Below are 12,627 nucleotides of genomic sequence, written 5' to 3' on the forward strand. Positions count from 1 at the left end.
GAAATATTTTTTCATAATACAAGTTGTGATTTTTTTTCACATTTTATGAAATAATTTTTTTCTAGGAACTATTACATCTAGTAGCCCTACTGCTCAGCCTGCAGAAGTGTTGCTTCAAGCTACACCTCCTCATAGAAGAGCTCGCTCTGCTGCATGGTCTTACATATTTTTGCCAGAGGAGGCCTGGTGTGATCTGACCATCCACCTTCCAGCTGCTGTTCTAATAAAAGAGATACATATTCAACCCCATCTTGCATCTCTTGCAAGTGAGTAGAATTGGGGAAAATAGAGAAGGATACATATATATATATATATATATATATACATAGTTTTAGAAAAATGTTTTAACCAGTTCATATAAAACAGTCAAGTACAAATTTTGTTTTCACATGTCAAAGAATTTAATGTGTTTAGGAGCAAGGTTTGGTTTTTAGTATTGGAATTATACATTTTCATATAATAGAAATAAACCTACTTTATAACTTAGAAATTATATGATCCTGTAAAAGTCATTAACTTTTCCTTATGCTCCATTTCCTCTTCTATAGAATGATGATAGTGATTGGATTTCCCTCATAGTACATGAAGATCTACTGTGATTTTTAGCATGCTTTGCTAAATTTAAAATGCTATACAAAATAATAACTATCTGGCTATATAGTAGCTAGGTAGTTATTATATAAATTATTTTTAAAACAATAGCCATTATTTTATATATTTATGTATTTGTCTATACTTATTTGTATTTAAACTTAATCACTTTATGACTTCCCAATTTTTACTTTTTAAAAGATAATTTTAGGGGGGGGGAGGATGGGGACGACTTTTAACTTCGCTCAGAAATTAGTGTTAAGTTTCCTTGGAGACTATTTCCTTGTTTGATGCTTTATCTTTAGAAAGAGTTGAAGAGTAATTGCTTATGAATACAAGTTTTAACAATAGGTGTAAGTTTTTGACAAATTGGATAGATAATTTTTGTGTTGCTAAATCTCTTAATAAAATCTCTGTCAGTTCCCCTGGTGTTCCTTGTAATAATGTTGGATGCTTTAATAAACAAAGATTAGCGGTGGGTTGAAATCTAAATAATCTTTTTTTTTTTTAATTTCTATTTTAAAAAATTCATTTATTTGTTATTTTTAACAGCTCTTTAATTTTCTAAATACATACAAAGATAGATTTAACATTCACCTTTGCAAAATCTTGTGTTCCAAAATTTTTCTTCCTCCTCTTCAACCCCTCCTATAGACAGCAAGCAATTTAAAAATAGGTTACATATGTATAGTTCTTCCAAATGTATTTCCATATTCATCATGCTGTATAAAAAAATCAGATTGATAACTGGAAAAAAAAAAGACAAAAAAAGAAAGCTAGGAAAAGAAACACGAAGAAGAAAATGAAAATGCTATGCTTTGATCCACATTCAGTCTCTATATGTCTCTTTCTAGATACGAATGACTCTTGCCATCACAATTCTATTGAAATTGCTTTGAGTCTCTTCATTGTTTAAGAGAGCCAAGTCCATCACAGATCATAACATAATCTTGTTATTGCATATGATGTTCTCTTGGTTCTGCTGATTTCACTTAGCTTGGTTCAGGCAAGTCATTCTAGGTTTTTTTTGACATTAGCCTGCTCACCATTTTTTACAGAGCAATAATAGTCCATTACACTCATATACTGTAACTTAGAATATTCTTTAGATTGAATATTTAGAATTCTTAGTTATAAGTTGTATCTTAGATCAAAACTGAAACAGCTATGAAACCATAATGGATATCAGTGGGAAAAAGTGAATTAAAACAACAAATTTGTTTTTTGTATAGAATAAGTTTGATTAAAAGCATGTTTCTCTTGTGGTATAGAGTAGTAATTTTTCAATAACTTGCATGTTATTTCCTTTAATTATAGCTTGCCCTTCTTCAGTATCTGTTGAAGTGAGTGCAGACGGGGTTAATATGCTACCTTTGTCCTCCCCTGTGGTTACCAGTGGTCTCACCTACATAAAAATCCAGCTTGTTAAGCCAGAAGTAGCCTCTGCTGTTTGTCTTAGACTACACCGCCCACGAGATGCCAGCACTTTGGGTCTTTCTCAGATTAAATTACTAGGCCTCACAGCATTTGGAAATACATCATCAGCAACAGTTAACAATCCTTTTCTTCCATCTGAAGATCAGGTGTCCAAAACAAGGTATTTTTCAACACAATTTGAAATAAAGCATTTTAAATCTGACTTTTCAACTGTTTCTTAAATGATTCACAAAAATTAGGTAAAATGATTGGTGGCAGATTTTTTTTTTTTTTTTTTTTGTATTCTATATTTAAAAAAAATCCTTGTTTATTACCACTGAAACAACGTGAGGTAATATTTTAATATTTGTCATTCTAGCAGTTTTGTGTTTTTTATGTTTCAGTATTGGTTGGTTACGGTTATTGCATCACTGCCTTACTCACATAAGTGATCTGGAAGGAATGATGGCAAGTGCAGCTGCACCCACTGCTAATCTTCTCCAGACATGTGCAGCCTTACTAATGTCACCATACTGTGGTATGCATTCACCTAACATCGAAGCTGTGCTTGTTAAAATAGGCCTGCAATCCACTAAAATTGGATTAAAGCTAATAGATATTCTCCTGAGAAATTGTGCAGCATCAGGAAGTGACCCTACAGGTGAGTATTTTGCTTTATCCATTTTTTTTCTCGTGTTAAAATGAAAATGAAAATGATAGGTCTTTGAGTTCCTTTTTAATTCTTTACTAATGTCTTTCTTATGTATTATATTATATATTATATTATATATATTATATATTATATAACTTTTGAAATAGCTTCCCTAGATATTTAAAAGTGTTTCGATTAAGAAATAAAACACATGAAAATTTCAACTTACTTCAAATAGCAAAATATGTGTGTATTCCTCCCACCCTCACCCTTTGAATTTGCTCTAAGAAAATTCAATTCTGAGATTGCCTTTTTTTCTTTTTTTTTTTCCCCCTTTTTTCTTCATGTGGTAAGATTTGAATAGCCCTTTACTGTTTGGAAGACTTAATGGTTTATCTTCTGATTCTACAATAGACATTCTTTACCAGCTTGGAACCACTCAAGATCCCGGGACAAAAGATAGGTAAAATAATTTAAATTTCTTATTTTCTATGTAAAAGAAAGATAGTATAGTATCAGGGGAAAAGGATTGGTAATGGTCAATAAAACTAGGTCTAGTCCCACTTCACATATCGTATGTGAAGCATGAAATATATAGAGACTGATATTTTCTTATTTTCATTTATCTTTATTTGTAGACTCAGGAAGACAGAGTGAATCTCAGGAAAGATTTATATCCCTTCCAAAATTGTATAATATGATATCAACACAAACATTGTTCATTGTGACTGAATACATGCTTATGCTTTATCCTCCACTTGACTATGTTCTACTGGTTAGTTTCATTATTAATTAGTAATAGCAATTTAGAGAACAGTTTGGGAGGTTATTATTACTATTACCATCATATTAATTACCAACAGTTTCCTACTCTTATGTCTAACCTTGAAGACATCGCATAAATCACTTACCTTTTCCATTCTCCTTGATTCTGGTCTGCCCTATAATATGTATTGTTTTCTTTGCTTATTTTGCTTAGCCATCCTTCCTTATTGTCTGCTGGATTTGTATCTGTTCAATAAATTATTGAGCTTTTGATTGTAGAGAACTATGTTACCTACATTTTAAATTTGATTCTATGTTTGCAATTGTGTTTTGTACAGAAGTGCTTAAATTTTATTTTTTTTTTGTATTGCCTTTTGTATTGACTTTATCCTTCTGAAAGAAAAATTTTTTGAGTATGTGTACTGCATAATAGCCAAGCAAATATAAGAATGAAATAGTCTCTGCCAATATTTATGCTTTTCCTAGATTTTGCAAAAGGGAATGGGGAGGAGTGCAATCAATGTTCAGGGTGTGGTGGTAGGTTTGTGTGTTTTGTTTTGTTTTTTTTCTTTTTGCTATCTTGGTTTGGTTAAGACCTGTGATTTTATGGAAATTTCCTTTATAATTTTTCTACTATATCAGTGTTGTTGAGAATTACTTTGGGGGCGGTGAAATCTTACAGTATATAGAGCATACAGCCCTGGAGATAGGAGGGCCTTAGTTCAATTCAGCTTCCTACATTTAACATCTGCTATCTGTGAGACCTTGGGCAAGTCACCTAACCCATTTGCCTCATTAAAAGAGATAGAGAATTACTTTGAACCATTAAGTGTATGTTTCAGATGTTGTATTTTTTGTATACAGGTCTTCTTGGCTTAAGAGTCAGTTTCTTATCTCCTACATTATAATCCTTCTCAAATATAAAACATTTTCAAAATAACTAGAAGGTAATTTTTCTTTAAAAAGTGCACCAACCACCAGAACAGCCTAGCAGAATCATTTTCTGCTGTTTTGAAGGAGCACTTGGCTTGGAGATAGAAGGATTTTAGGGTTCCACAAGATAGAAGAAAAGTAATTGAGGAGTTGTGTGAGATCTTCCTGGAAAGAAATGTGAGTGCTGCTGTGAGTTTATTATGATATCCCAGACATAGGAGTTTGCATTTTATTCCTAAAAGTAGTAGGAAACTATTGAATCTAAGGAGTGATTTCATTCGCTTCTAAAGATGAGAAGTGACATGGTCATCTTTAGGAATTTTGCATTTGTGTGGAGGATAGATTGAGAGGAAAGCCTGGAACTAGAGAGACCAATTAGGAACCTTTTATAATAATCCCAGCAAGAGGTGACATGAGGTTAGGTTTGTAATGTAGGAGAATACAGAGTTTTATGTAGATAGCATGCCATTGATGAGGTTATTGGAGTTTGGGATATTAGAGACTTAGTGATGACTGTAACATATCAGATCTGAAGGAATAGAAGGACTGTGTTATATTAAAAAAAAAAAAGACACATCATTGTTTAGTCATTTAATCTATGTTGTCTGCAAATGTTCTTTTCTCTCACAGTCCAGCTTTTCCAATTTTTTGATCAGTACTCTTTTCTTCTTATCATTGACAATTCCATTTGGTAGCATCTTTCACAGAAGAATGTCACAAATTATTTTCTGGAAAAGTAGCTTGTTTTAGAAAATTAAAAATCTGATCCCGTCAGTTGTTTGATATTTTATTTCAAGATGTATATAGTATTGTAGTTTTATAAATTCTTCTCGTCATATAGTGTACATATTTTTACAAATTATTTGCTCATGAACATACAAGCTGCAGTGTAAAATCATTAAATGTCAAGAATGGAGCTTGTCCCTTCTATATCCGAATAAAACCTCTTTCAAACCCTTGCAGTGAGAGGTTAAATGTTTTTAAAAGTAAAAAATTTGTTGTATTTTTGGATAGCTCTTAATTTTACAAAGTTGTTTCTTACTCAGAATCTAAGTTCCAGTGAGGTATCAGAATAGTTTATAATGCCATGATTTTTTATCAAGGTAGGTAATATTTTAGATTTTAACTAATTAGTGAGTACAAAATGTTTATAATTTTGATTTGACAGTAATTGAAGATTATGTCATTGAAATGAAATTTTTACATGTAGTATTCCAAAAAGTGTCTTTTAATTCGGTTAAGGAATGCTCATTTCATTTTTTTTAACCCTTTGAATGTGCCCCATATTTTAAAAAAAATCAATGAAAATGTCATAATTCTACATGTAGAAATGAGCATTCCTTCTAAAAGGATTCAACATTTTAAATAGTTTTGTATTGCAGTATGCTAGGAAAATAAATTATGTGAGGCTATGTTTCTTCATAACAGTTCTTTGTGCTTCTTCCTTGAAGAATTCAGGCTTTGTTGAAGTGGGTCAGTGATTCTGCAAGAGTAGCCTCTATGAAAAGAAGTGGAAGGATGAGCTATGTCTGTCCCAGCACATCAACAAGAGAGTATGGTCTTTTGATGCCATCTCCCTCTCATTTGCACTGTGTGGCAGCAATCTTATGGCATAGCTATGAGCTACTTGTGGAGTATGATTTACCAGCGCTGCTGAACAGAGAGCTCTTTGAGTAAGTACTGCATATGGAATATTGTTTTCATAATTCTAATATAAATTTCTGCATCTGCTGAAATGTGCTTTACAATTCTCATTGTATATTTAAATAGATGAATATGTTATAAACTATCTTGGATGTACATCAGTGATAATCCTAAGAAGTACTGGTTTTTCTTTAACTACTTTAATTTATTTATCTTGTTTTGACGAGGATGAATTATTGACACATGCTGTTATTTGCTATTTCAACTCATTAAAAATCAAAAAAAACTTATATGAGATCTTTGCAAAACTTGTGATATTTAAATTATATTTCTTATATGTTTGAAAATATAGACAAGTTAATTTTTCTAGCTTTTTAAATTAGAGGTGGATATTTTGATAGAGGATACTTGTTTTTTTTTTTTTTAAATTAATAATTTTTTTATTATATATATATATATTTTATAATATTATCCCTTGTATTCAATTTTCCAAATTATCCCCCCCTCCCTCCATTCCCTCCCCCCGATGACAGGCAATCCCATACTTTTTATTTTTATTTATTTATTTTTTTTAGTTGTATTTGCTTTATTTTCTTCTCAGTTCCATTTATGCCTCTTCTTTTTTTTTTTTTTTTTTTTAATTTTTTATTATATATATATATATATATTTATAATATTATCCCTTGTATTCATTTTTCCAAATTATCTCCCCCTCCCTCTATTCCCTCCCCCCGATGACAGGCAATCCCGTACATTTTACATGTGTTACAATATAGTCTAGGTACAATACATGTGTGTGAATATCATTTTCTTGTTGCACAATAAACATTAGAATCCGAAGGTACATGCAACCTGGGCAGACAGATATTAGTGCTAACAATTTACATTCACTTCCCAGTGTTTCTTCTCTGGGTGTAGCTACCTCTGTCCATCATTGATCAACTGGAAGTGAGTTGGATCTTCTTTATGTTGAAGATTTCCACTTCCATCAGAATACATCCTCATACAGTATTGTTGTTGAAGTGTACAGTGATCTTCTGGTTCTGCTCATTTCACTCAGCATCAGTTGATTTAAGTCTCTCCAAGCCTCTCTGTATTCCTCCTGCTGGTCATTTCTTACAGAGCAATAATATTCCATAACCTTCATATACCACAATTTACCCAACCATTCTCCAACTGATGGACATCCATTCATCTTCCAGTTTCTAGCTACAACAAAAAGAGCTGCCACAAACATTTTGGCACAATCCCATACATTTTACATGTGTTACAATATAGTCTAGATACAATACATGTGTGTGAATATCATTTTCTTGTTGCACAATAAACTGTAACCTGGGCAGACAGATATTAGTGCTAACAATTTACATTCACTTCCCAGTGTTTCTTCTCTGGGTGTAGCTACCTCTGTCCATCATTGATCAACTGGAAGTGAGTTGGTTTTTCTTTATGTTGAAGATTTCCACTTCCATCAGAATACATCGATAGAGGATACTTGTGATCAGTATGTGATTACTCTTGCAAAGGATTCCCATCATTCCAACTTGGATCTTCAGTTAATCTCCATTACACTTTGTGTAGCTTTCTTTAATGGTAGCAACAGCTGAGCTTTTTATTTATTTCTTGGGCTTAGTAAAGTTAAACATCTCCTTTTAAAATTGCCACAACAATGATACTAACCAGTTTTCACTACCATCTTTGAATTACATGTAGTGATTAGTGCTTTCATTTTGCATTTTAGCTTTTATTTTTGTTTTTACATTTTGCCATTTTATTGTAGAGATTTAGTAGGTATATCATAGATATTGAGTGATTGTCCTATAAATTAAGATGAGGACAAAAGGTATAAATCTTTACATTTTTTTTCTTTTGAAAGCATCTATAGTTCAAGTGAACTGTATAATAATGTCATTTTTCTTTAGGTAAATTTCATTTTGGGAAAAAATTGTTTTAGAATAGAAGTGTGCTCTTTTTTAAAAATAAAAATTAACATGTGAAATTTTGTTTGGCTTTTCTAGGTCACTTTTTAATTGGTCTATGTCTCTTCCTTGCAACATGGTTTTGAAGAAAGCTGTTGACAGTCTTCTTTGTTCAATGTGTCATATACACCCAAATTATTTTTCCTTGCTTATGGCCTGGATGGGAATTACTCCTCCTCCAATACAGTGTCACCACAGACTTTCAATGACTGATGATAGTAAAAAACAGGATCTCAGTTCATCTTTAACAGATGATTCCAAAAATGCACAAGCACCTCTTGAACTAAATGAGTCTCACCTGGCAACTCTTGCTGCATCCTCTCAGTCTCCAGAGGCTATCAAACAATTATTAGACTCAGGATTGCCCTCACTTCTTGTAAGGAGCTTGGCTAGTTTTTGTTTTAACCATATTTCTAGCTCTGATTGCACTTCTCCATCAGTGGATATCACCCAGGATAAACTCAGAAGACATCATGTTCCCCAGCACTTTAATAAGATGCCCATTACAGCAGATCTGGTGGCACCTGTTCTCAGGTTCTTGACAGAAGTTGGCAGTAGCCACATTATGAAAGATTGGCTTGGTGGTTCTGAAGTCAACCCTTTATGGACAGCCCTTCTGTTCTTACTATGTCATTCTGGTGCCACTTCAGGAGGACACAGTTCTGGGATGCCACAAACTAGTGCAAGGTCTAACTTACTCTCCTCAGCTTCTGGGACAGGATTAACTACCCAGCAAAGAACTGCAATTGAGAATGCCACAGTGGCATTCTTTTTACAGTGCATTTCTTGTCATCCTAACAACCAGAGACTAATGGCTCAGGTAAGAAGATAATATCAGATCTACTTCAGTTGAACTTGTTGGGGAGTATAGAGAGGAAGTGAAAGCACTTAATGTAGATCAGAATTTCTTTTTGGTGACACTAGAGGTGAACTTTGAAAGACGTAAGACTTCTAAGAGGCGTAACAGAAAAAAGGGGGTCTGAAATTTACATATGTGAAACAACCTGTATAAAAGGATAAGCATAAAAAATGGGGGGAAAATCAGTGTTTACTGAGACTACTAGAAAGACATTGTGCTTGGAATATTACTAGAAGTTAAGGGGAGCAATGTATTATCAATCTGAAAAAAGATAAGAGAACTAAACAGTAAAGCTGGATAGAAAAGCTAGTATTTGATCCTAGAGACAATATGGAGCCTTGGGAACTTACTAATTAGAGAAGTGATATTGACTGATCTGTCCCTTAGGAAAAGGGTGAAATGGAGGCTATTGCAATATATGTGAGAGGTTATGAGGTAGATTGGGATTTGTACCATCATGGCGTTAAGGGATGTCTTTTGTTTATTTGTTTTTATTTTTTTAGATAAATTTCTTCATAAATTTAAAGTTTTTTGTTTGTTTGTTTTGCTATATCCATTGCTAATGAGTTTTACTTTTTTTATTGTAAAACTGACATTTAGAACAGTTTGAACATCACAGAATTTTAGTCTAATAGTGCAGAATCATGAAGGCAGTTGCTCATAATTGACATAGCATGGGATTCATCTTTTGAAAAAATAAGTGCTCCTCATTATCTTATCCTATATTCTCCCATCCTTTCTAGGATATAAAAAAGTTGCTAAAATTAATTTGTGGTATTGCAATTTGATTGTATAGATCTATGCTTACAACAAAGCAATCAGTTGTCTGGGACTTAACACCTGATTTATTCTCATTTTAGAGATAAAGCCTCTGAAATCCAAGTTAAATGATTTGTTCAGGGTCTTACTATAGTAATGGCATAGCTGGGACTGAACATTAAGTCCTCTGACTTTAAATCCAGGCTTCTCTGCATTCCCCAAAGTGTCTTTACTTCACCTCCATTTAATTTATTATTAAGTATTGAAAAGTTTTTCTGTTATAATTTCTAAGGAAAAACAAATCTAGGGATTTAATAAGTCACATTATCAATTTTAAATGTCTTGCCTTTCTAGGTTCTTTGTGAACTTTTCCAATCATCCCCTCAACGAGGAAACCTTCCAACATCTGGAAACATTTCAGGCTTTATACGGCGCCTCTTTTTGCAGTTGATGCTAGAGGATGAGAAAGTGACAATGTTTCTTCAGTCACCATGCCCAGTGAGTATATTTTCTTTGCTTTACCTGAATTAAAAGTAATCTATTTATTAAACTAGCGAATTTTATGTGCCATGAATATCATCTGGATCTGCTACAAGGAGAAAAAAAAACATAATCTAGCGTGGACATCATCCTTAGAGCCCACATACTGATTATTTTATAGTATTTCTTATAGTCCTCCAACAGGTGTATTGTATTTTATCCTGAGTCTACTATCTCCTCTCATCTCAGCCCTCATGACCATTAGGGCCCTCTCCTGAGATATACTAATTACAAGATTTTGCCAAGAACTGCTTTTCTAGTAATAGCTGATATATACGTAAATATCTAATAGTGAATAAATAATGTCTTGATAACTCTTGTTATGATTTTTTCCCTTTTTTTTTTTTTTTTTTCATATATGTGCTTTACAATTTGGGATAGTTTTAATACTAAAAAGATTTAAAAATTATATCAATTGCCAAAAATTTTATTTTGAAATATTTTTTCTCACTGTATGGATATTGCTGTATGGATGTTTAAAAAGATACACAGTGTTAGTTTGTAGTCATTTTAGAGTATTTGAGGGAATTTCCCAGATAATTTCAATAAAATAAGGAAACAAAATTATCATTCTTTTAAAACTATTTTGATCAGTTTTTGTGTTTTTTAACTTATGGGCTTTAAAATTCTGTCTGCAAAACAGAATGTAAGCTCAATCTTTTCATTTAATTTTCAGTTATACAAAGGAAGAATAAATGCTACTAGCCATGTGATCCAGCACCCAATGTATGGAGCAGGACACAAGTTTCGTACTCTTCATCTGCCTATTTCAACAACCTTAGCAGAAGTTCTTGATAGAGTTTCAGGTTGGTCTGTCTTAAAGAGATTTTTCCTTATATTTGCTGCACGTTGCCTTGGTGTTTGATTTCATAATAGAGGCACTTTTTAGGGACTATTTCATTTTTGTTTTTACCTCCACTGTCTAAAATAGTGCATTCCACAGAAAGTAGTACATAAATGCTTGCTGATTCACTTAAGTATGGCATCTTTCATGGGATTTTAAATTTATATTGTTAAGTGGATAGAGATAATGGATACATTGTTATTTAGGGACTAGTTGGATTAAATTGTCTTTGAAGTTCTATCCATTTTCTTTAAATATATAAATAAAAAGCAAGCATTTAAGATCCATCTATTTAAAGTTCTCATTCAATGTTATCCATCTTCTTTTGAGCATATTAAACTTTTCCATATTAAAAAAAATTATTTCTATTTCTTTTAAAAATTACTATATGGGAAACAATGAATAGAGAGTTGACTTCAGTATTAGGAATATCTGGGTTTAAGTCTTCCAAAAATAATTTTTAAATGAATTTTTGTCATTGAGTTTAATTTCTTAGTGCTTCTAAATGCTTTGAAATTTGCAAAGCAGAGGCCATTGAGGAATTTCGTAATTAGAAGTTTCCTACACAACTATAGGTTTTCCTGCAAAGGGGAATAATAAGGTGGGGTATAGTGGAACAAAAGGTAATGAATATATAGCTCCTCTATCTAGTATAGTGGTAGGTACTATACTAAGTGCTTTAAAAAAAAATTAATTTGATGCTCATAACCCTGCATGATAGGTATAAATATTTTTGTTGTTGTTATTATTATTCCCATTTTGAACTAAAGAAACTGAGGCAGAGATTAAAGTTTCTTTCTGAAGGTCACACAGCTAGTAAGTGTCTGAAGCCAGATTTGATCTTACATTTGATTCCAGACTTGGCAGCTTAACTCCTCTCCAGGTGTAGCTGCCTCTAATGCATATATGAATATTAATTACAAATATCCTTTAATCACACCATTCTAAAAACATTATCGTGAAATGCTGTGGTGATAATTTGCCTAAGACAGTACTGACAAATAAAGAAAATAAACATTTTTTAAAAAACTTTATGCAGAGAAAATGTTACTTCATTATAGCATTTATTTCAGGATATTTCAGAAATTTTGAAGTATTAGAGTACATATGGAACAGCATTATTTACAAATAAATAAGATGCATTAATTATATAGGAAGTTTACAATAGTATGTTTTGTGCTTACACATATGGGCAATTTCTACTTATATTTAGTTACTCCAAAAAAAAAAAAAATCAGAATACTTTTAGCCTAAGAGGAAAAAAATTAATTTGACTCAAAAAATGTTCCTCATTATAGCTTAATTTTTGATAAATCACTTCATATGTATGTTCTGTTTTGGCCTTGGTTACAAAATTTTTTAATTCAATTTTTATAGTTATGAAGCTTATCAAATGTTGCGTGGAAAAAATAAAAACTTTATCCAGGTTTCAATGGTTCTTAATACTATTAATGTACATAGCAATTCTTTATGATGGTAAGTTGTAGAGAGATTGCAGGGTTTCCTCACTTAGAAGCTTTCCTGTCCATAAAACTATAATCATGAGTCTGATGAAAAAGAAAAATGAAAAAAAGATCTTCAATGGTTACTTATGTTAGAAAAATTGAAACTTTGTACCTTCAAACATAGTTGTGATTTAATATAA

General features: G+C 32.1%; 1 protein-coding gene across 10 annotated transcripts in view; it reads left to right on the forward strand.

Annotated features, from left to right (window-relative positions):
• BIRC6 (baculoviral IAP repeat containing 6) overlaps positions 1-12,627 on the forward strand; it is a 297,131-nt gene that overhangs the window by 178,045 nt on the left and 106,459 nt on the right. For 9 of the 10 annotated variants that reach the window (XR_012486168.1, XM_074288151.1, XM_074288146.1 and 6 more), the window contains 8 exons: positions 66-266; positions 1,909-2,188; positions 2,412-2,668; positions 3,014-3,122; positions 5,809-6,030; positions 8,020-8,800; positions 9,953-10,096; positions 10,815-10,944. Coding sequence is in view for 9 of the 10 variants with exons in the window: in XM_074288151.1 (XP_074144252.1) it covers positions 66-266; positions 1,909-2,188; positions 2,412-2,668; positions 3,014-3,122; positions 5,809-6,030; positions 8,020-8,800; positions 9,953-10,096; positions 10,815-10,944 (2,124 nt within the window). In the remaining variant the exon portion in view is untranslated. The remainder of the gene's footprint in view (positions 1-65; positions 267-1,908; positions 2,189-2,411; positions 2,669-3,013; positions 3,123-5,808; positions 6,031-8,019; positions 8,801-9,952; positions 10,097-10,814; positions 10,945-12,627) is intronic. The other variant, XM_074288148.1, reaches the window with a different exon arrangement.

The sequence above is a fragment of the Sminthopsis crassicaudata genome, chromosome 2 (genome assembly GCF_048593235.1).
Source record: "Sminthopsis crassicaudata isolate SCR6 chromosome 2, ASM4859323v1, whole genome shotgun sequence".
Lineage (NCBI taxonomy): Eukaryota > Metazoa > Chordata > Mammalia > Dasyuromorphia > Dasyuridae > Sminthopsis > Sminthopsis crassicaudata.